Genomic DNA, 23,358 nt, shown 5'->3' with positions numbered 1-23,358 from the left:
TTAATACAGGCCCGCAGCCGAGAAGCTGGAGCGTTAGCGCACCAGAGAGAGAAAGATTCCTTCACGTCCTGCGTAACCGTGCCTACAAAGCCAGGTCGTGTGAAAGGTGAGACGTTCCATTTTTGGGACGGCGAATATACCGCACGGTTTTTAAAACGTTTTAAAACGTTTAGAAGTTTTAGAACGAGGGGAACAGGGCTCCTCCATGGCACAGCCAGGTCGTTTCGCTCCAAACTTGTTGACACAGTTAATTACCAAATCACACCACGGTTATATTTCCTTAATTAAGCTCTTAAAATATGATTAACATGTCTCAATTAGGCCGGCGATCACTTGCATAATTTATAAGGAGCCTTAATTGTGCTCGAGTTCAGAATTTAAGCCCGGTAATAACAGAGAACAAAATGCATTATGTGGCTACTCAAGCGTATCCGTCTGGCTGCCAATATATGGGTTAATAATTAGGTTTTAAACGGAAGGGGGGGCGGCGGGTTTTCTTGAAACCTGAAGAAAAGCACAACATTGACGGTGACGTTTCTGACGCCGCCTACACTCTCGGTTTACCCACAGAATTGAGCCCGTCTCGGAAGTTGAATAAGCGACGCAATTGGGGAACAGCTGTAGATGCAGTCGCGTATTCGGAATTGCTGCTGCATCAGCATGTAGAACCCAGGATAAACAAAGGCGAAGCTCAACGCACACGACAGAGAGTAATATTACCATTCAGCCTCCAATCTTTGGAAGACATCAACAGGAAGGGCACGTAGGCCTGTACAACGGCATATTTTATTGGAGCGGACACTTACATCAACTGTATTGATACAATGTAAAATAAACTGTTCCGGGCTGCTAGTTTACATTATTTTTTAAATGAATTCCGTGTTTCTGGCTTTAAAAGACAGTCTAACTGAAGTGACAAAGAAGCCCTTTAAGCAAAAATGGCAGCTCCTTTATGTGACAAAAATATGTGTTAGCTCCAAGATGTTACTTTGCACCCAAGAATACAAGTGGAGTATGAGTGCCAAATCATTTCCTCCTGGGTTTTTTTTTCCCATTTCAGTAATTTGCAGCTACATTTTCCTGACAAAAACATTACAGATTCAGCTGTTTAAGCTGACCTGCATATCTGCAGGTTCCACTAAATTCCCACCACAGTGAAAACTCTTGCCTATACCTATAGAGAGCTGCTTAGTAACAGAATATTGTCAGACTTTTGTCAAGCAGAAATGGACATCTGATTGTATTGATATGATTCTTGGCTCAATGCATTCTGTTCTATAAATTAGATCTACGGCACATTCCAGCTTTATTCCGCTGACCTCTGTAACAAACCAGCTTTCCTCTCTTCAAAAATAACATTACATCATGCTGCTAGTCATATTTATAAATGGGCCATCCCCAGGGCTGAAACCTAACACTGTTTAAACACAGGCTAAAAAATTGGGCTTTTGTTGAGGGATGGTTTAAAAAAAAAAAAAACTTGCTCCCCACGCGAGTACTTCTCTTGAGGAACCGTAGTGTTTGACACCAGTCAAAATTTATAATGTTTGTAAGATGTATACACTAGCCTATACAACTCCTCATTCTCAAAGACATTTTGTCATGCTTTAGTTTACAATTGCGGGGCAAAGGGCATTTTTCTTCATTTCTTTTTGGAAAACCGTTGGCTCAAATATTGTTTTTTTTCCCCCGTTATGGAATAGTGTGAGTTTTCTGTTACAGTTCACTGTTCATTTGTTCCACTCAAAAATGGAACAAATGGCCTAGTGTATCTCTCTACTTGCAGTCTGGAAGTCATTTACATAACTGATAAAGAAAAATCTGACTTTGGGCTTGTATGCCTTGGTTTTAACAGCTGAGCCTGTTTAAGTTTTTGTCAATGAAAAAATGTTACACAATACAAAATGATTTACAGTAACACAAGGCATAGCATGCGAAGCTCAATGTTCTTTTTTTCTATGCGCTCCGGCCACCTACAATAGATTGCAGCCAAATGTATTTCCAAGTATAACAGTATGTAGCCTACAGTTGACCACCTCTTCCACAGGGGACTGAAGAAATTAAAACTTAAATTTCTTTAAATTTAAGTATTCTCTTTTCTCTTTTTTTAAGTGAGCACGTGCTATACATATTATTCATCTTAGAGTCTCGGGCTTGTTTTATCCGTCTTTTAAATAAGTATCCTTTTGTTTTTAAAATGCTATTAATTGAAAATCCCTCTGTTATATTCTGTAACCCTTCCACAAACAATAGCCAGTTTGGCCACTTTATAACCCTTTAAAACCCTGCTGTTCAAATAACAATGCCAGGCCGGAAAGAGAAACAGTCAACAGAACTGCAATGCTGGAATGCTACACGCACACTGTACAGTAAATGTCCAATCCCACAATATAGGCATATAAACCAATGTACTCGGACAAAGTGAATTATGTCTGAAAATACTATCGTAAAAAAATAAAAGGGCATGTTAACTTGCATTAAACGGTAATGACACTAAAATCGGCTAATTTATGGAACAATGGAGACCTATTCAGAGTGAAATTGTGCATAATGGGTAGCCTTTGCATAGACTTTGATTTGCTAGCTAAAAGTTAAGCTTGTTCTGTCACAGGCTTTGTGTGAGAAGACACGCGACTCTTCGATAAACAAGAGCATATTCAAGGGATTTGCTTGAAGACAGAAATGAACTCTACAGGTACAGATTTATGAAAGAGGCCATTGTTCTCCGGGTGGTTTTTCAACTGCAATCTTGACGCCTAATTATATAATGACAACGAGGTGAAAAGTACATTTCAAGTTGAAACAGAGTCTTCATACTGGTAAAAGACACTGATTTACACTTAAAGCCTCTGCACCACAAATCTTATAACATTTCTTCTGAAGCCACCCAAGCCTAGGTTAGCCACAGGTTAGAAAATTGAAACAAGAAAAGTAAAAGAGATTATACAACAACTTTACTCAAAAAAGCGATATTTCAAATGTCTCAAAATTTGAAAGAGAAATATGCCAGCTTTCATAACTACATAAACCATTGTCAGTTTGATAAGTTAACAGGATCAGATAGGAGCGAGGTAACAGAAAAGTCAAAGGTTTGGCCCACAGCCACTATTGTATAAATTCTGCCATAGGAACCGTTGAATTAAAGACAGGGATTGGGATTAATTCACAGTCATGGTACAGAAAGACAATTCACAAACTCAATGCACTTTGAATAGGCACCTCGTTCAGAATCAGAACGACCCCTGTAGATACTGTATTGTACATCTGTGTGGTAAAGCTGCCAAATGCATTCACACTACACCAACAATAGTATCTAAATAATCATAAAGCCAATGACTATTTCACTGGCAAATCCTACTGTAATTAAAGGCAAATAACTACTATTGGTAATTGTTTCACCATATATATATTTTATTTTAGTTCCTTCTCTGTTGCTGTAACTGCTGTTGCTATCTCCATCAATGCCTGCTCTAGACTGACTGGATTTGGGGAGAGGTAAGGGCATGTGCTAGACTAAAATCCAGATCGCTCAAAAGGGAGTTGGAGACACTGGACAGTGCTAGACCTGTCAACTGATTTTTTGCCTCATCCAGAGTGGTCTGAAGTTCAGTAAAGTTGTACCTCTGTTCATGCAAAAATATGTCTGCTTTTGCAGTTGATCAGATTATTTGCAAGGCAATTCATTTGGACAGTCTTGAATCATAATATCAGTCACACAAATCACAGTACACAATATCTGTTGACTTCCAGGTACATTAGCTAATCCTTCAAATCCATTTTGAGTCACATGCATTTTCAACATCAGTTTGTATCGCTAATCAGGATGTTTGTCATCAAATTCATTTAAAAATGTAATACATTCATAATTCAACATGCTTTCATCAACTGTCTCTAGTCCTGAAATAGTATCTCAATCCTCTATGAAAGGTTTGTTTTATGGTACAGAAAAATAATAATACTGATAATTTCAAATACTGAATAAATGTTTACACTGATCCTGATTCCAATCCTAAACAACCCTGCAACCCTTTTCCAATCAGATTTTTTGTTAATAAGAAGAGTTGAAAACCCTCCCTCCTTATGGCTTATTCACAGTATTCAGTCAGGGAAAGCATAGAGGGCTACAGACTGATAAGGGATAACAGTACAGAAAGGCTAACCAAGCACCTGGCCGCACAGGTATTTATAAACAAGCTGTGCTGCCCACGCTATAGACTGAAGCACAGTGTCCCCGAACCATTTCTAATTTTGGATACAAAAGTAAGAAATATGGTTCCATGCATGCAGTCAATAATATTGCCAGCATATATAGTTTAAAAGTCATAATTTATACAATTAGGCCTGTCGGAATGTCTCTTTATGGTAAATATCCATGTTATGGGCAATATTATACTTTCACATCTCATACATTTAGGCCCTTTGGCCCTCAACATAGCTTAAATGCTGTTTGTTGTGATCGCAACTGACATGTGTCATTGTACCACAGGTCACAGGTTAGAATCTAACTGTGGCACACATTTATTTCTGCTTTTCAAATATGGCAAAACAAGCAAATGGTAACCATGTTTTCCCCCACCGCCATGCACTGCTGCCACCTCCGATTTCATTGGGTGGGGGTCAATTGTTTCACGCCTAACACTGGTAGTAGCTATGAAGCTAATTTGAAGTAGTTAGCTAAACTTGAAGAAAGATATTCAAACCACCCTGTCTGGCATCAACGATCATTCCACGGTCAAAGTCACAGATCACATTTCTTCCACATTCTGACATTTGGTCTGAAAAAACGGCTGAACCTCTTGACCATGTCTGCATGCTTTTATGCATTTAGTTGCTGCGACATGATTGGCTGATTAAATATTTGTATTAACAAGCTGGTGTACAGGTCTACCTAATAAAGTGCTCAATGAGTGTATGTATTTGCACACCACAGAGTGCTTGTGAAATCTCACGATAAGTAAAACAAACTAAATTCACAATAACCTTTCTGGGCCATATTGGGACACATTGAAATGAAAATGCAGCTTAATACTGAAGAAAATCTGGGAAAGGAACAAAATTGAAAGTACAGTGAAGTAATAACCGAAATAAGAAACTTATTTCTGTTATTAATTATTTAATTATTAATTATTAATTATTATTTAAACCATTCATAGAGGATTGAGAAGTACTAGGACAAATGTAGACTGAATTTCACCTGAAAGATGTATTGTATCTTACAGTTTGTGGCATGTTCTGAATTTCACCACTGGACAGAGAAAAGAAATACCGAGATAAAGCAATGGATGGATTGTGAGTTTCTCTGCAAGTAGATGACAAAGGGAGCTTTTAAATCTACAGGATCATTCCATGGTATATCCTAAGTAAAACTACGAGGCTCTACCTTTTTTTAGAGGGGTTCAGTGGATGGTCTACATGAGTGCTGCCCAACCCTTGAACTGAAACCTACAGCAAGGTAGGTATCTCCAGGGTTGGGCAGCCCTGGTCCCTGAAGGGATTCCTACCATTCCGGTTGGAAGTCAACAAGGCAAATGACAGTAATTTCACAAACTGGGCAGTCACGCAGAAGGGAAAAGTCACTCAAAGTCAGAATAGGGAGGGGGTGGTGCATAACACAAACATTGGTTACAATGGACTTCCACAGTATATTTTAAAACCAAGAGAGCCTTCCACTCATATGGAAGGCATGTACAACCATTCTAGAGAACGAATACGTTTCTGTGCCTCATGACACTTCCACAATTTCCAAGGAATACTAAACAACTTCCTTTTTAATGTCATTGCAATACACCCCAACCTTAAAATAACCTTCCAATATCAGTCCCATTGAAAATTATTCTGTTTCTTACAAAAGCTCGACAAAAAAGGCAAACATACACAGATATTCACACACACACAAATATTTATTGACATTCATCTACTTCCTCTTTTTCCCTGTTTTAATACAATAACAGTATACATGTAGGCAGAAGGTTCTTCTGTCAATGATCAAGCCATGCGGATCATACCCTAACAGAATTAGTATCCTGGCTAACCCAACAGTAGCACACAGAGAAGTGTGGACTACGTTCCTACAGGGCCAATTTACTGAGACAACAGCTGAACCGAGCCTTAATATAATGCCAAAAACCGCACGTATCATTACACAAGGAGAAGGATGATTAAACCAAAGAGAAACAACCAAGCAACATGAGGACAGCAAAACAAGCAAATTTAAAAATACATGTAGTTAAGCTTGCCAGGTTCGATCTTTCTGTAGCTCATTGTCTGTGAGTGTATTTTTGGAAACGTGCTGTCGGTGTCTGAGACGTTACATAACATGGATGTGGGTGCAGCAGTGAAGACACAGCCTTTTTTATGGAAAGAAGAGGCGATACCATTGTTCCGAAGCACAAACTTATTTTTGATTAAAAAAAATAAAAATAAAAAATCGCTCTTCAGAAAAGGAAAACCAATAGCTACACTAATTGACGTCATACATTTCCAGTGTTTTATTGCTTAACAGCCATTTAAATCTATATAGTACATCTCAAATGTAACACATTATTAGCAATCACGAACACATAACGGTACAGTCACAAAAGAACAGATTTTGTGACTGTAGTTAAATAACAGCCTACATAAAGGCTAGCTACTAAACATGACGTGCCTATAATGTTCGTAACAACAAAAGTACATTTTATGCAATTTAGGTCTGAAATTCTGTATTTCTAGAAAAAGGGTATATCCAAAAAAGCTATTTTATATTTTACAATCTGAAAAGTCAAGGAAAGTTTGTACAGGCCATGGATGAGATCCAGTCTTTCTGGAGACTCCAGGGGAGAAAGTGCAGGCCTGAAACCTGACACCCAGAAATGCTTAAGTTGATGTCTGGCTTCCCTTACCTACCCAGGCAACCTGTACGTGCCAACCTCTCTGTCCAAAATGGTTCCACTCAGACATGCTCATGCACACAGTACGGCTAAGTCAAGCTCAAATGCACACGCGTAAAGCGTACAAACAAGCTTACACACTTTAAGGCACTTACACATAAATGTGCGAACATCTCACAGCACTGTGTGTGACACACGCATAGGCCTACATACAGATGCATACACGCACACACACACACACACGCATTAAAATTCATCCCCTCACAAACAGGAAGACAGACATTTCTACTTCCACACTTGCGCCACACAACCTCACGCAGATCCACACAGACTCCGTACACACCTCACACACCTACGCGCCTCGTCATTAACCCCAACCCCCGAAACCTCTCAGCGTCCCTTTCCCGTCTGAAGAAAACCGGAACGCGCGCTAAAACGAAAGCGAGAAAAAAGGAAATGCAGCATTTGGGAGGGAAAAGAAAAAGAAACGAGCGATACAGAGGTGCCTCCTCCTTCGCACACTCCGTCGTGCTTGTTTATACAGTGCGGTATTCTACCTCATATAGCTCAGCATGCTCCAGTAAAAATACACACTGAGGGTCATGAGTTCAGGCCCGCTCAGACTTGGCAACGCGTCCCGCTCATCCAGTCAGCTGCTCCCGTGACGGGGGCGAGATGGAGCAGTGCGGTCCATCGCGCGCTTTGCCGCAGAGGATAATCGATACATCGACAATATCAATACATCAGGGGACAAACCAGCCACGGGCCCCGTGAGGCCTTCCGCCCGCTCGTCTCCGGAAAACGACCAACATTCTGTGACTTTGTACCATCGCAAAGAATATCAAAATGGGAACTTCCACCAACTCATGGTGCGATTTCAAAATCGAATACAGAGCAAAGCTGATACAAAAGTGTTAATTTAACTTTTATTTTTGTTCGTGATTGAACCCTTCGAATGTCCAGTTGCTATGAACAGCCTATGAATGCATATTTTAACAGAACGAGAAGAATATTTCTATAAATTAAACAAATATATTAAAAAAATGTAGCCTTTGGCACAAAGGGGTCAAATTATTGTTGTTTTAAAAATTACAATTAGTCCACAAATGACATAGCTGATATACATGTCCACTTAAGACTACAGTCCTATCATAAATCACACTACACAAATTGTAACTAAGAGCAGGATCAGGCTTTTAAAACATGAAAAATCCCAGTAGCATCTGACAACAATATTTCTCGGTTATGCGCAAATATTTGTTTCAAATATAACTTTTAAAAACCTTTTTCATAGTTGCCATTTTCTAGTAAACCCATTCTGCGTGTTTAACAGGAAACAAAGTCAGGGTCAAACGGGTGGCAGACAATGGCGGATTCATGGTTTTTCAGGACTGTTACGATGATGCAGTGAATATGTGGAGCTAGTAACACCGGGCTGTATCCTTTCTGACAAACAAGCTGGCGAGCGACTCCTTCGCTATACACAGGGGATCCATCCGCGGCAATGTAAAACTGGAGAGACTGGCTCGGTCTTCAGAAAACGGGAAAAGCCCAGACAGCACGCTGTAGCAGTTTGCACCCATTTCGCACGGCACGCGGCACAGTAAATGTCACTGGGAATTTTTGAGCCATTTTCACTCCTGCTGCGGAAAATAATATCGCTGCTGTCTACACGGTGTAGGGAGGCCGCGATATTACCGGAGAGGGATGACTTATCACTTACTACTTTTAAAAGAGAAGCAGACATCTACAGGATACCTCAACTACTGGATTCCTAAAAAAAAAAAAATTTTCTTAATATTATTATTACTACTATTAACACATTTTGCATAATATGTTGGTATTATTGTCCATATTCCAAATTAAAATGTGCAACTCAGCTCCACTAAAAGAAAGTACCCTTTACAGCATGTCAATAGTGTGTGTGTGTTTGTGCACGAGTGTACGCGAGTGTGTGTGCGTACGTGTGTGTGCGCGCGAGCATGTATGTAGGTGTGTGTATTATACTTTGAGCTCTAAATTCAGGGACAAATACATATTTTTTGTGATTTGGTTCTGTTTTAGATTTTTTAATTAAACAATTCACACATGGTTAAAGCACAGATTTTCAGCTTAAAAGATATAATTTTTTATACACTTTCACCATGTATAAATTACAGCAGTTATATACATAGCCCCCCATTTCAGGGCACCATAAAGTTTGTGACATATTATTATCATGCGAAAGAAAGTAGTCATGTTCGATACTTTGTCATATATCAATGTGACTGCAAGAAATCTGTGGCCAATAGACATTCCTATGCTCTACCAGGCTTGGACTGCAGCAATCTTCAGCTCCTGCTTGATTATGGGGTTAGTTGCATTACGTTTTTCTTCAGCATAAGAAACGCATGTTCGTTTGAATTCTGATGGGATGAATGACTTGGCCAGTCAAGAATTTTCCAGTGTTTGGCATTAAAAAACACCTTTGCTGCTTTAGCAGTATATTTAGGATCATTGACTTGCTGTAGGATGAAGCGCCGTCCAATGAGTTTGGTGGAATTTGGTTGAACTTGAGCAGATAAGATGCTTCAGTATACTTCAGAATTCTGCTGCTTACATCATCAATGGAGACAAATGAGCCTGTAGCTGTGACAGCCATTCATGCCCAAACCATGTTTCATAAATAGGGAGGTGCTTTTGTTCCTGGGCAGTTCCTTTTACCCGCCACCAAGTCAATCTTGGTCTCATTCGTCCATAAGACCTTCCAAACTGTTGATTTTGGTATGGCTCAGGTTTGGCATACGTCTCTCTGACTCTTTTTTCTTCTTTTTTCATAATGGCTTCCTTGATGTCCATTGGCAAAACCGATATTGAGAAACACCAATAATAGACTCCAAAGGCAAGCAATATCTTAGAATTAAGACTAGATACTAAAATCTCACATATATTAAGGAAGCAATTGAACACACCTGACTAATCAGAAACTCCTGTGAAGCCACTTGTCCCAAACATTATGGTGCACGGAAAGGGGAGAATGTGTATATAAATTGCTGTGATTTCTACATGGTGAAACCAAAATGTATAAATATACCCTTTAAAAAAGGCTAAGAATATGCACTTATTATCACCACGTGTAACTTGTTTAATTGCAAATCTAGAATTGTGCAATACAGAGCAAAATCAAATACAGACCCAAGACACATGGAGCTCACTGTATATCTAAAGAAAGAACATCACATTTAAAGCATAAAAGTAACAAGTACACACATGTAACAAGTAACACAGAGAGGGAAATTCTTTAGTATGGAAAACTATGCCTATTACTCAAAGTCTTTTGTCGCATATGACTGCAGAAAATAAAGATGAGAAGTTAGGCTGACTCTAAATGTAAAGTTGTCCGGCTATACTGTATTAGGCTTACTTGCAGTTTCACTGCGCTTCTACTGGCAATATTTACACGTGAACAGTTACATTACCCATGCTGTATAGCCAGTAACAATTTAGATACAGCCATAAAATAATACTAATAATGGAAAACATTTAACCCTTGGGCTATTTTGTGTTACAGTCATGGAAAAGGGGAGGACCAAAGAAGACATTTGGATATATAACAGCTGTGGGAATTAGAAATGTAACAAAGATTTAACCTGAGGTTACCTGGCCTTTATCAGAACGCAAAACATTGACCATACACTGCTTCAAATAGAAGAGAAACATCTTGTCTCATTTTTTAATCTCAAACCTTTTATTACAACATAAGTTTTATCTGGTGGATGTCAAAATAATGTTTCCCTCAAACAAACAGGCTTTTTGCAGATGTTTTCTGTAATATGGAATGGTTTGTACAAAGCTATTCAAGATACATTGCCATAAAATAGCTATAACATACACAGGAATGATGATAAACGTAAATAAAACAGTAAAAAATAAATAGAAAAAATGAAACACACACACACACACACACACTGCAAGGGAAATTATTTTTCTTTTTACAAGTTTTATATATTAGCCTGGAAAACAATTTGACTCATTAAGACAGTATGCAAACCGCAGAATGAGATTTGACGCTCATCTTTCAGATCCATGGCGCTTTCAACATTCAGGCAAGTTTTCAACCCGCACTGTACATTTGCAATCCCCTGAACAACAACGTGTCAAATGCTGCCGTTTTCATCCATATTTGATGTCTTAAAACACAGCATGGAGATTTCAGTGGCATGCAGCTTAGCAATGTTGGCATGATGTACACACATTACTGATACTAATCCTGGCAATGTTCACCAGTCCGTTACAACAGGCTGAATGGCCGTGTAAAAAAACAGAGGCTCTGAGAAACCTCTCTCTCGCTGAAGTATGCACAGACTACCCGGTACTTGGCAGTTTTCAACCACAGTGATCACAGGCCAAGAAAAATAAGGACGCTGCCCTCTTTTAAAGGAAACTTGCCTTTACTTTTTTATAAATAACAATTTTGGCAGTCAGCCTAGAAAGAGAAGTAATTGTTTACTCAACAAAAGGGATTTTTCCAGGCTTCAGCAGCTTACAATTCCATTTTTATATGAAATTTTGAAAATTCTCCCAGTCACGTGTCTCATTTCAACCCTCGTCATGTGATGTACTGCTACTTAGAGGCATAATCTGTCAAATGGTGAGGGTCAATACAATGTTTGTTTTTTCCCCAAATGTAAATATAAACTATATACACTTAGTGAGCACTTTATTAAGTAGACCTGTACGCCAGCTTGTTAATGCAAATATTTCATCAGCCAATCATGTGGCAGCTACTAAATGCATAAAAACATGCAGACATGGTCAAGGGGTTCAGCTGTTTTTCAGACCAAATATCAGAATGGGGAAGAAATGTGATCTCTGACTGTGGAATGATAGTGCCAGACAGGGTGGTTTAAGTATTTCTCAAACGATTGTCATGCACAACAGTCTCTAAATTTTGCAGATAATGGTGCGAAAAACAAAAAAAACATTTTGTGAGCAGCAGTTCAGCGGGCAAGGACACATTGTTAATGAGAGACGTCAGAGGAGAAGGGCCAGACTGGTCAAATCTGACAGGAAGGTGACAGTAACGCAAATAACCACACATTACAACAGTGGTATGCAGAAGAGCATCTCTGAACACACAACGCGTTGAACCTCTAAGTGGATTGGCTACAGCAGCAGAAGACCAATAGGTCGAAAAAATAACCATAATAAATGCCTAATAAACTGCTCGTTGGGTATATACGTCTAAACTGTGCAAGGATCCCATTCGACAATAACATCTCAGAAAGCACATCTACTCAGGTTAGGCTGATTTATACCCCAGTAAGATGAGAAAACAGAAAATATTGGCTTTGATGACACAACTGTAGTAGCCTACTAAAAGACAATACAACATGTTACCGCTTTAGGAAATGAATGCCATCCCCTTAGATAATGGCAGGCATATAGTTGTCTTGTAAAATAAAACTTTGACAGGGCTTCTCGACTTGTACTGTATATCATAGGGATTCCCTGCAGTGTTTTCATCTTACGTGACCAAGTGCAGGAACACCTCAACGGAAAGCCTTCTCAAAGTAGGCCTCCACAGCCCAGGCCAAAGTAAATAGCTTTCTCTCCCCAGAATACTAGAAGGCACGCATTCGACTGAAAACTCGTTCAAACTTTGAATTCAAACAAGGATTTCTGAGCTAAGCAAGTCTTCATTTTTAACCTATGATTTTTGTTAAATGGATCAAACACATAACCCAGCACTCATTAAAAAAACAGGAAGCCTTCTTAAAGTGGTCCGTTAACTCTGTTGCCAATAGAAGGAGAGAGGCAAGCCAGGAAAAGGTCCGAGTCACTTTGTTCTTCATCTGGATACGAACTTTGGATGAACCCAGGCAAACGCCAGGGAGTAAAACACCAGGCATAAGTCTTTCACTCCTCCAAAAAAAACAACCCAAGTTAAACAACAAAAAAGAAGAGAAAACCACAGGCCAAAAGGTCCCCTACTCTCTTGAGACAAGCTTGATCCACTGTAGGTTATGGGAGGAGGCCTTCAATAAACAGCCAACCAACACCACCTCATCACAGAAAAATAAGCACTAGGCTCAGCTCCAGGGTTAACAGCAATGAAATCTCAGCAGATTAAAGTTAAAGCCTAATTAAGAAGGCAAAATTCCTTCACCTCCTTGCCTCCATTGACATTTCACTGGTGATAACTGAAATAAAACGGAAACTTATTACATACCGCATCAAAAGTAATGTCTCGGTGTCTTAAAAAATTTACATTTAGGGGAGCCTCTCCTCAACAGTCTTGAAAAGAAGAAAGGAAAAAAAATAAACTGTCTCACTCCCAGTAGCGGTGACTTTCATCTGTGCCAATTTCAAAAATGTCATCATAAAATGGTTTAGAAAGATGACTTATGCCTTCTTCATAATGTCAGTAAGCCTGTGTCATTATACCAGCCGCACAGACACTCATAACGCACAAATTGAGGGATGCAACACATGCAAATGAGACAGACCACGCAGTTTTGACAACCCTCATGCACAATAAACAACACTATGTTGCACATTGTAATTTAGCCTCTGCGTTTTATCATCCTCAGATTGAAGTCGTACAGTTTGCATTTCATTTGGTCGTCAATCACAACTTTGAGTTAAGTATAAGGTTCCTTCCGGTTTTAAGACTGAACAAATAAAGGGATGCACAGCACAAGACGAAAGAGGGGAAAAAGTCATTCACTCTTCCTTGAGCCAATGTGAACAGCAGGGATAGAAAGTAAATTTTGCGCTTTCCAGATACACAAACTTCAGGTGTACACGCAAAAAAACAAAATCCTTCTGAACCATCATGTCAAGAAAAATGAAGGACACCAAATCCTTGAGAAATACCAAACAGCCACAACGCATCACTTCAATACACTCAGTAAACATCACCCCTCACCACAAGATAAAAAGGGCAAAAAACTCCTAATAAGCACTCCTTCTCAACAAATAGTAAACATACAGCATAGCATTTCATTCTTACAATTATTACTTTTTATTATGGTATTTTAATATTTTACATTTCAAAAAACTAATCGCGAAAAAAATATTCTATTTTAGTCTCAAGCCTACAAAGATATGAAAACCATAAAATGGACGTGGTAATGCATTCTGAACTCTGTGCTGAGGTGCTGAAATCCCATTACTGCAGCGTCAATTTCAAACCACTATCCCCCTATAATAAATGATGACATTTCTCTCTGATGTTTTAGTCAATATCAGTCAATCTCATCTTTGTGCTTACAATATATTAGAACCACCTAGCACTTTTGCATGTTCATATTTAACCGCTAATTACTTTTAAATGGTCACATTTAATCACCAAGCAGATTTAATTGTTTTCATGTGAAGTTTGTGGTTATTAATTAAAAACACACACAATATTTAGCAGCATTGTTGTATACAAGAACTAGTGCACACATAATATATTAGAAAACATTCCAATAAATATTCAAGTAAACATGTCTTCATAATAGAAAAACTGGGACCACTGAATAAATATAGGAAATTATTCCACATTCTTATCTAATGTGGTGCTATGTATTGTAAGCAACTTATATGTCAAGAAGTGGCACCTGAAGTCGAAAATTTCAATAACGTTTGCATCCTCAAATAAGGAATCCACATTTTGTTATTACAAGTTCAATATTTTAAAGGGTTTTTCTTTACCTGTTTTTTCTTTAATTTCACACAAGACGTTGAAGAGAGCTGGTTTCATTCTATGGCAATTCAACGCGTGTTTCCTAAAATAAAGCAAGGAAGTCCATTTTAACACACGCATAAAAAGAAAATAGGCTATTAACTGCAAATCAGCTCATTGATAAAAGTCATTTTTTTCAGCAGGCGGTGTCACGGTTTGCAGCATACAATACTTAGTATTTTACATGTCATATCATACATTTGATTTGATCGAACAACAGATAACTTAGTATCCGTATCACATCTTAAAATCCTTAACATTTTTCACGTAAGCTACAATTAACTTAAAGTCATTAAAAATAAAAGTCCATGAGCAAGATATATATCAATATATTCAATTACAAATTGAGTATTACCAAAAAAATCTATCTACAATTGAAATTGAAGTGCAAATGTAAATCCGTTGTCACACTTCACCTTAGGTTCTATGAAAAGACAAAACCAATATAATTCAGATCATTACAGCAGTAGACCGAGCCAATCTTTAAACATAATTTCAAATTCGGTTAGGTACATACTTTTGTATCGTGAATACGTAGCTAACAGACATAAATATTATAAAACAACACGATGTATTGTATTCTGTATGACTATATTCATTTTGTTTTAGCAGTGGCTTACATTACAAATTATGCGCACAGCATTTGTTTCCCTACGAGTTTTACGTGGGCCCAGTAAAGCGCTTTTCTCACATTGTAAAATGCCAGTTTTACAGCAACATATACTAGCAACTTTTTTATATTTTCTTATTAATTCATCATGCTAAATACACGAATACCATGTGCAATTTTGATTGCGCAGTGTTGATGCAAAAATTACAATCCTACGCGGCTACATTAACTGAGTAAGTTCACAAAAGAACGGCTTTTTTCGCTTTTTTTTTGAAAATGTTTACTCATGGTATTTCAATTTATATTCACATTTGAATTATTTATTTAGGTTCGTCTACATTTTGGCCGCGTTTTCAGTAAACACAGCGTTATAACGCACGTGCAACAATACGTCTGACCACCGTGCACAGTGAGCACAGGTCTTTCATTTCTTAGGCAGCCCTAATGCTACTGTTGCAGAAAACATGGTATCACCTCGAATATGTTATTTTATGTTATTTTATGTTATAGGCTGATTATGAACATGCGGAAGTGAAAAATCACAAAAATGCCACTTTAATGCATGTTGTTGAAGAAGTTTACTGTCAGGGGTATAAACCATGTTGAGCCCAATACTTTTTGGATAATTTTTCGTAACAAACTTTAAAGCTTCTGCAGCTAAAATCTACTTGCTGTAACTTTGAAACACCCAATTCGGAAATGTTTTTGAACCAGCGAAATAATTATCTAATGTGTCATTAAACAATGCATGTTTTCGATCTCAAATCCACACTGAGTACCAATTGAGCTCAATTACTAAAACCATAGAAAACAAATCAGATGGAAAAATGAATCATCATATACTGCATCCATATCACTATAGTGCTGCTCATTTATGTTTACTTCTTGCCAGCTAAATAAATAGTTCAGTTTTAATAAACATTCATGCATTTGCATTAACAACTACCCAGCTAGAAATGTGAAGAAAAACCAACATTATTCCAAGCCAAAGCATTTTTTTTAATATATATTTTGAAAAGTTCCATGAATCTTTAACCAAAACTGACAGTGTCTGTACTGCAGTTTAGGGGGCGTTTGGCACGCTGGATCGTAGCTTCCAAGCTAGCTAGTTAGGCAGACACAGCTAATTATTTTGGTCCATCATTAGCTCGCTAGCTAAGACGTAGTGTAATCTTAGAGACCCAAGTTATCTGATTATCCACCACCCATCTACTCCCATGAGATAGGTAACTATCAAACATTTGTCGTAGCTACACTGTATCTAGATTGCGAGCATCGTTCTGACACCTTACCTGGCCTGTGCCTCGTCCAGACTTTGGTCTGTTATGGTCATTATTTGCTGTAAAATGTCTCCTATGTCCTGTTTTCTTCCATCTCCGTCTGTTCCTCCTGTGCCATCCTGCATATGTTGAGCCAGGCCGGGGTGTCCAGCCATCCCTACTCCAGCGTGAGAGTGCATCAACCGGGGCTGCTCGTCCATCTCAGCCTTCTTTTCTCTCACCTCCGCTTCAAAAACGCTTCCTTCGGGCTACAGGGATATCCTTGCAAATTCCTTTGGAGCTCTATCCGTTTCACTGTCTCCCTCGCTCTCCCTCCCTCCTTCGTTGGTTCTCTCTGTGCTCTTCGGGAATAGATACGGAAAGGAAAAGAAACAAGCCCTCTCTCGCGCCTTCCCAGCTTGTCTGAGAGAAATCTGAAATATGATCTGAAATGCTGCCCCTTAACCACTCCGGCTCTGCAAGAAAAGAAAAGCAGGTTCAACTTTAGATCTGAATGCTAATCCTGCGTATTACCGGTGACCGTGGCCTCCAGAGAATGCAAACTTTTCCCCTCAGAGATTGGAATGCGTCTGGGGCAGATTTTTAACACCCTCTGAACAGATTATTTGCCTTGTTTCTTCCTACTGCTTTTGTTTAGCTCAGGACTGGCAACTGACACACAGCAAGAGTATGACGCCCAAACTCCGCCCGCGACACATGATTGGAGAAAGAGAGAGTTTAGCCCCGCCTCACCGTACATCTTATGAAACGTCAATCATTAGACAGCGAAGGTGGGACGCGGTAATAAGCTTAAAGATGTGGCGTTAGCACTGGGACAGTTAGGGGTGGCAACATAGTGATGGATTGAACCTGAACTTGAAATAAATAATAGTCCATGACACGAGAGGTCTGCTCTTGTATCCTAGTCTGACCAGAGGAAGACCTCCATTTTCCTAAAGCAGTCCATTTAATTTTCCCAACTGCTGCCAAAATATAGATTTATTCTAGGGCGGTTTATAAACCCAATCAAAACAATAGACTTTTACTCTCCATTTATTAAAGTTATTACATGTATAAGATATTTAATTTGAGATTAATACAAATATAATCCACCTATAGACTTAATGGTGTCATTTCAATGAAACATGTTACCTTTTATGCATTGCATTATTGTTTATATTTTGTTTTAATTCCAGTTTGTCCAGCTGTCCGTTTTCATTTCATGACATGGCAAATGTCAAGATCTCAGCTGTCTGATATTACAGTACACACAGTGCAGTCCGTAAGTATTTGAACAGTGAAACCAATTTTATTATTTTAGTTCTGTGCTCTCCAGCACATTGGATTTTAAATTAAACAATGAATATAAGGTTAACATTAGATTTAATTTTGAGGGTATTCACATCAATATCAGGTCCAGCATTTAGAAATTACAGCCATTTTTCTTCAGCATTCATCCTGTCTCTTGTTCTTTCAGGTATCAGATGACTGAATCTGAATTTTCTTAATTTGAGCTAGTGACCTGTTGTAAGCAAGCCATGCAGCAAGCCCTGCTTATTTGTCCAGACAGGACAAAGCCCTTCAGGCTCAGTAGGGTCATCCCAACCAATGTCCTTTCCATCAAGACTCAGGAAAGTCATCTGAATGGCATTTAGAGATTTTGGGTCTTGAGTGGACTCTGTACTATGTCAAGCCAGAAATTATCCTCAAAGAGTAAATTCTTCAAGGTTTATTATTTTTTTGTGCACTGTAAGAGTGGTATATTGCATGTTGGCCTGGTACATAGTCTGGTACCTTTCTCAAGTGATTACCAAAGATGAACACTGAATGACTCTCCTTTTATTTGCAATGCAGTCATATGGCAACAATTGATTGCATTACACACAGGTTTGCATGGTTGAGCTAAATGTACAGAGACACTTAAAATTACAAAGGCTTGCAGTTCAGTAGCTGCATATGCAAATGCAGCAGTAGCAAATGTCCTAGATACACTATGTTCTCTTATATGCTATAAAATGTTATAATGCACTCATATGCTGTGTATCATTCATACACACATACATACTGCACATACATACCATACGGTGGGCTCCAGAATTATTGCCACCCTTAATAAAAATGGAGAAAAAAGGATGCATATAATAAACTACTTGGATAATGAGCGATATTTTATGTTCAAACATATGGTAAAACTATATACTTTTATTTCAGTACATTTACTCTCATGTTTCAAAGGGTTTTTATTTAGTAGTCAATTTTTTAAAAACTGATTTGCACCCCTAACAATGAATGTAAATAAAATCAAACAAAGTGAAATTGGAAATACAATTTTGCTTTAATTTAGTTAATCTCAGTCTAAAGAAACTATATTGTGTCATTCAATCACTTCCTGTTTCACTACAGTATAAACAATTTGGTGAAAAGCACGCAAAATTCCTTTGTCAATCATCAGCATGGGAAAAGCCAAAGCCAAAGCAGTCGGGTAATGGGTACAAAATAATACATAAATGGTTACACATACCACTGTAAGGGCAATAATAAAAAAGCGTAAAACTAATGGAATGGTTGCAAACTTGCCAGGAAAAGGATGCAAGGGCATATTATCACTTTTTAAGATCAATGGCACAATGAATGCAACAGAGTACAAGGAAATCTTGGCAGAAAATCTGGTTGCCTCTGCTAGGAAGCTGAGTCTTGCTTGTAGGTAGATTGTCCATTAGGACAATGACTCCAAGCATACATCAAAATCCGCACAGAAACAAGTAAGACTGAATCTTTAATAGAGTGCACTATTTAACGCATGTTGGAAAATAAAGCTTATGTCAATAATTGTATTATTTTTTAGTTTACAGCACTTTCTGCCAATAATTTTGGAGCCCACTGTATATTCGGTTAAATTCAAAGTATCTGAGGAGTGACACAATTTGTACTCCAGTACTCCACATTGCATTTGAGATAAAACAATGAATGAATGAATGAGTGTTACAGTATAATGGTCTTCAATTTTGTTTAATAAGGTAAATCAATTTATAACATCAGTCAAGTTATTGAAAAAGAAGCAAACTTATGAATCATAAAACCTCTGTAAAAGAGGTTCTGATAAAATAAACCTGTTTTACAGAGCTTTTGGTGCAGTGCAAATAATGCAGCTCCCCGCACCACCATTTTTCACTCCTCACTCCAATATTTTTACTCCAGTTGACATACAATGCTGTAACCTTTGGGACAAAGACATATAATTTGGCTCTGGACTGCATTTTTCAAAATACATAATTTCATATTTGCAGATTCACTATGTAGAAATTACAGCACTTTTCATACATTGCCCCCTAATTTTAGGGCACCATAATGTTTGCTTAGTCAGTTGTTTAGTCAGTTGTTTTCAATTGCTTCCATAGTGCATGCATAGAGCTTTCAGTATTTAGCCTTTTCTGTTATAGGCGTTTGCCAACATAAGGACCTGAGTTGTGCAAATGAAAGTCAAGGAAGCTATTATGAGGCTGAGAATTAAGAAAAACTGTCAGAGATATAGGCCAGACCTTAGGCTTACCAAAAGCAACTGTTTGGAACATCATTAAGAAGAAAGGGTGAACTGGTGACCTGGTAGCCTGGTAGGCTACATATGCTACACTGCATGATGCTATCCACTAGCTAGCTGCAAAAGCAGGATGGCCAGATTACCTACAAGAGCCTGCAGTGTTCTCAAAGAAAGGTCCTGTGGACAGACCAATATTAATTTGTATTTGTATAGTGATGATAAGAGCAAAATGTAGAGGCTAAAAGGAACTGCTCATGATCCAAAGCATACCACCTCATCTGTGAAACATGGTGGTGGGGGTGTTATGGTTTGGGCATGCATGTCTGCCACAGCTACTGGCTCACTTATCTTCATTGATGATGTACTAACTGCCATTAGCAGCAGCAGAATTAAGTCTGAAGTGTACAGAAACATATCATTTACTGAAGTTCAAGTAAATGTCTCCAAACTCAGTGGACGGCACTTCATCCTACTGAAAGACAATGATCCCAAACATACTGCTGATGCAACAACCACTTTAACCAAATGTGATTGTATAAATCAATAACCACATTTGCACTTCAACCACATATTAATTGTTTCATTACAAGTCTAAAAGGATAAAATATGTCTTTTCCCCAAACATTATGGAGGGCATTGTATATTTGTATAAGGCATACTGTATGTGTAACAGGGCATACATGCATGAAGTAATCTTCCCAAGTAATTCATGTCAATAAAGTAGTACATTACAGGCAACTGAAAAAATAAAACAAGCAGGGAGGACTTTACAAGCCCAGCACTCAGTTCACATGAGCTCACCTAACTCGTGTCAGTAGACCAATTGATAGAAACTGTATTTGTAGTACAAAAATCTGGTAAATGGTCAGTGAGTTAATATTTGTTTTCTTTTTTATTCATTTTCTTTTTTATTTGATTTAGTTGGCAGCATTGTTGATATTGTGTAATGTAAAATCCCCCAGTAAATTATATTTGTTTTGACCTGATCTTGAGCAGGTGCTTAGAGATTCATAAATACTTCATTTGTGAGGGGAACAAAATCTGAATGGCTGCTGATGGATTTCAACGAAGCAACTGCATTCATAATCTTCTGCCTTTCTTGTCAACTATCCTCATGAATTGTTAAATATATTTTATCTGACAAATATCTTTAATATATCATATGACAACACAGTTTCTTCAGAATCCCACAATAAAATTCCTCAGCTCAGTAGGAGTCAATATGCCACAAACAAATCAATATGCTCTGATGACTTTGTAGAGAACAAAAGAAAATGGCCACGATTCAAAGACAGGATTGTTTAAAATTAGATCATGCTTAGCTTTTTGAGAAAACATAAAACAAATATGAATTACAGTAAGACAAGATCCTTTACAGTAGAATATGATACTTTCCTTCAGGTCCCCATTCTCTGTGATACTGAGTCACAACAATGGTGACTTAACTATGTAAAATAAGGTACCTTTGTGGAGGGCAAATTCTCCCCCACCCACCTGGTTTCATATTCAATATAGGATTGGAAGCAACACAAATCTATATTCCATATAGATATAGTATAGTATGTTCCATAATGTTTGGGACAAATACATATATTTTCCTTATTTGTCTGTGTACTTCACAATTTTATATTTGTAATTAAACACATGTATTTAAAGTGCATAATCTAAGCTATTATTAAAGGGTACTTTTGTATATTTTGGTTTTACCATGTAGAAATGAAAGGATTTTTATACATAGTCCCCCTGTTTCAGGGGACCATAATATTTGGTCAAAAATGGATTTGCAGGGGTCTCTGGTTAATCAGGTGTATTCAGTTGCTTCCTCGGTGCAGGTATAAGAGCTTTAAGTATATAATCTTGATTGTAGTCTTTTTATTACATTTCTTCTATTACCTTATTATCTTTTCCTGGCCTTCGTCAACATGAGGGACAGAGTTATGACAAACGAAAGTCAAGGAAGCCATTATGAGGCAGAGAAATAAAAACTTTGTCAGAGACAAACAATAGGCTTACCTATAATGGGAATCTGCACTTGTTATTTTGTGCATTGTTATTTTACAAATCTAAAATTGTGTACTCCAGAGCCAAATCAAGGAAATATAGATATTTGTCCCAAACATTATGGAGCAAATATATATATATATCTATATATACATTTATGTACAGTACATACTTTCTCGGCAGCCATTACCAACCAGTTATTGAAAAACATTGTATCTTATTTAATCCGAATTAAGTTATTGCCATATCTATTACTGGAAGCATCCATATTTTTGGAAATGAGCGATGATATATTTTTGTAAGCATTTGTGTAGGGCGTTTCTATAATCCTTTTAAAACCCCATTTAGAAGACAACAGCAAGATCATAACATTATACATATCTACAGATATATACCCCCATTTTTTCTAAAAACACAATACTATGCATGCTTTACATTCACCACTGTACTCTAGGTCTTCTGCAAATCAGGCTTTGAGCAAATGTGAGTTGACAATCTTGCAGTCAGTAGTGGATCAGTTGACATTCTTTGGTACTGAAGACAGGACTCCATGCTCAGTGCCTTAGGTCATTGCTTGTGATGGAGTGAACTGCATCTGAACAAATCTGTGCTTTCTTCAGAAATTGTGCACACACTAATGTTACACTTCTTTTGGGTGTTTTGTTCAGGAGTAATAGACACAAGAAGCATATATTTTTGACCTTTGGGGTAGAATAAGAGTTTTACAGGCCTTTTTAAAGGCCGAATCAAGAACCTCAGTTCTACTCTGATAGTGATAATATTGAACTAGGTAGCAACTGTATGGTCTTTGCTTATTTAACTTAATTGATCCTTACTAATGGATGGGCTATGCATTTTTATTTTCTGTTCGGCAATGTAGAGTATTTAGGTCTCCCTTTATATAATGACATTTCTGTGCCTCTGAGAAATCATTGTGGTTTGGTAACTGTCACACGCCGACAGAAGAGCAGGTCACAGGATGATATGGAAAGTCCACATTGCACCGGCATTGCCCAACCTGTCACCCTCCCCCTACCTCTCATTGTGCTCTCCTCAGATAGCAACAAGTCAAAAAGACATTCCATAATTTCAAATGCTATTTATTATTCAAAAGCAGGCTTGCTCCTTATATATAAGCATACTGAATAATAATCCAATATTTAGATGATCACTGATATAAAATGGGGTCACAATGATGAAAATGTCCTCGATTGTGGAGCCAAATGAGTTTTCACTGACTTCCTCAGAAATATTCATTCGAGAATACTCGAGAGGCTAAAGAGATGAAGGATTCTTAGGAAGTCCCCCAAACAATGTCCTCTATTTAGATGTACTGTAGGCATTGCAAATATTGTTGTAAAATGTCAACC

The 23,358-nt window shown here is 37.9% G+C and overlaps 1 protein-coding gene across 4 annotated transcripts in view; it reads right to left on the bottom strand.

The window, feature by feature from the left end:
• pbx1b (pre-B-cell leukemia homeobox 1b) overlaps positions 1 to 17,102 on the bottom strand; it is an 86,770-nt gene extending 69,668 nt beyond the window's left edge. For all 4 annotated transcript variants that reach the window (XM_061240180.1, XM_061240182.1, XM_061240181.1 and 1 more), the window contains exons 1-2: positions 16,483 to 17,102; positions 14,550 to 14,623 (exon numbers count right to left, since the gene is read on the bottom strand). In XM_061240180.1, the coding sequence (XP_061096164.1) occupies positions 14,550 to 14,623; positions 16,483 to 16,670 (262 nt within the window). In that variant the 5' untranslated portion in view covers positions 16,671 to 17,102. The remainder of the gene's footprint in view (positions 1 to 14,549; positions 14,624 to 16,482) is intronic.
• Positions 17,103 to 23,358: the final 6,256 nt, after the last annotated feature.

This window comes from Conger conger, chromosome 4 (genome assembly GCF_963514075.1).
Source record: "Conger conger chromosome 4, fConCon1.1, whole genome shotgun sequence".
Classification (NCBI taxonomy): domain Eukaryota; kingdom Metazoa; phylum Chordata; class Actinopteri; order Anguilliformes; family Congridae; genus Conger; species Conger conger.
This window is presented reverse-complemented; position numbering and strand designations above follow the sequence as displayed.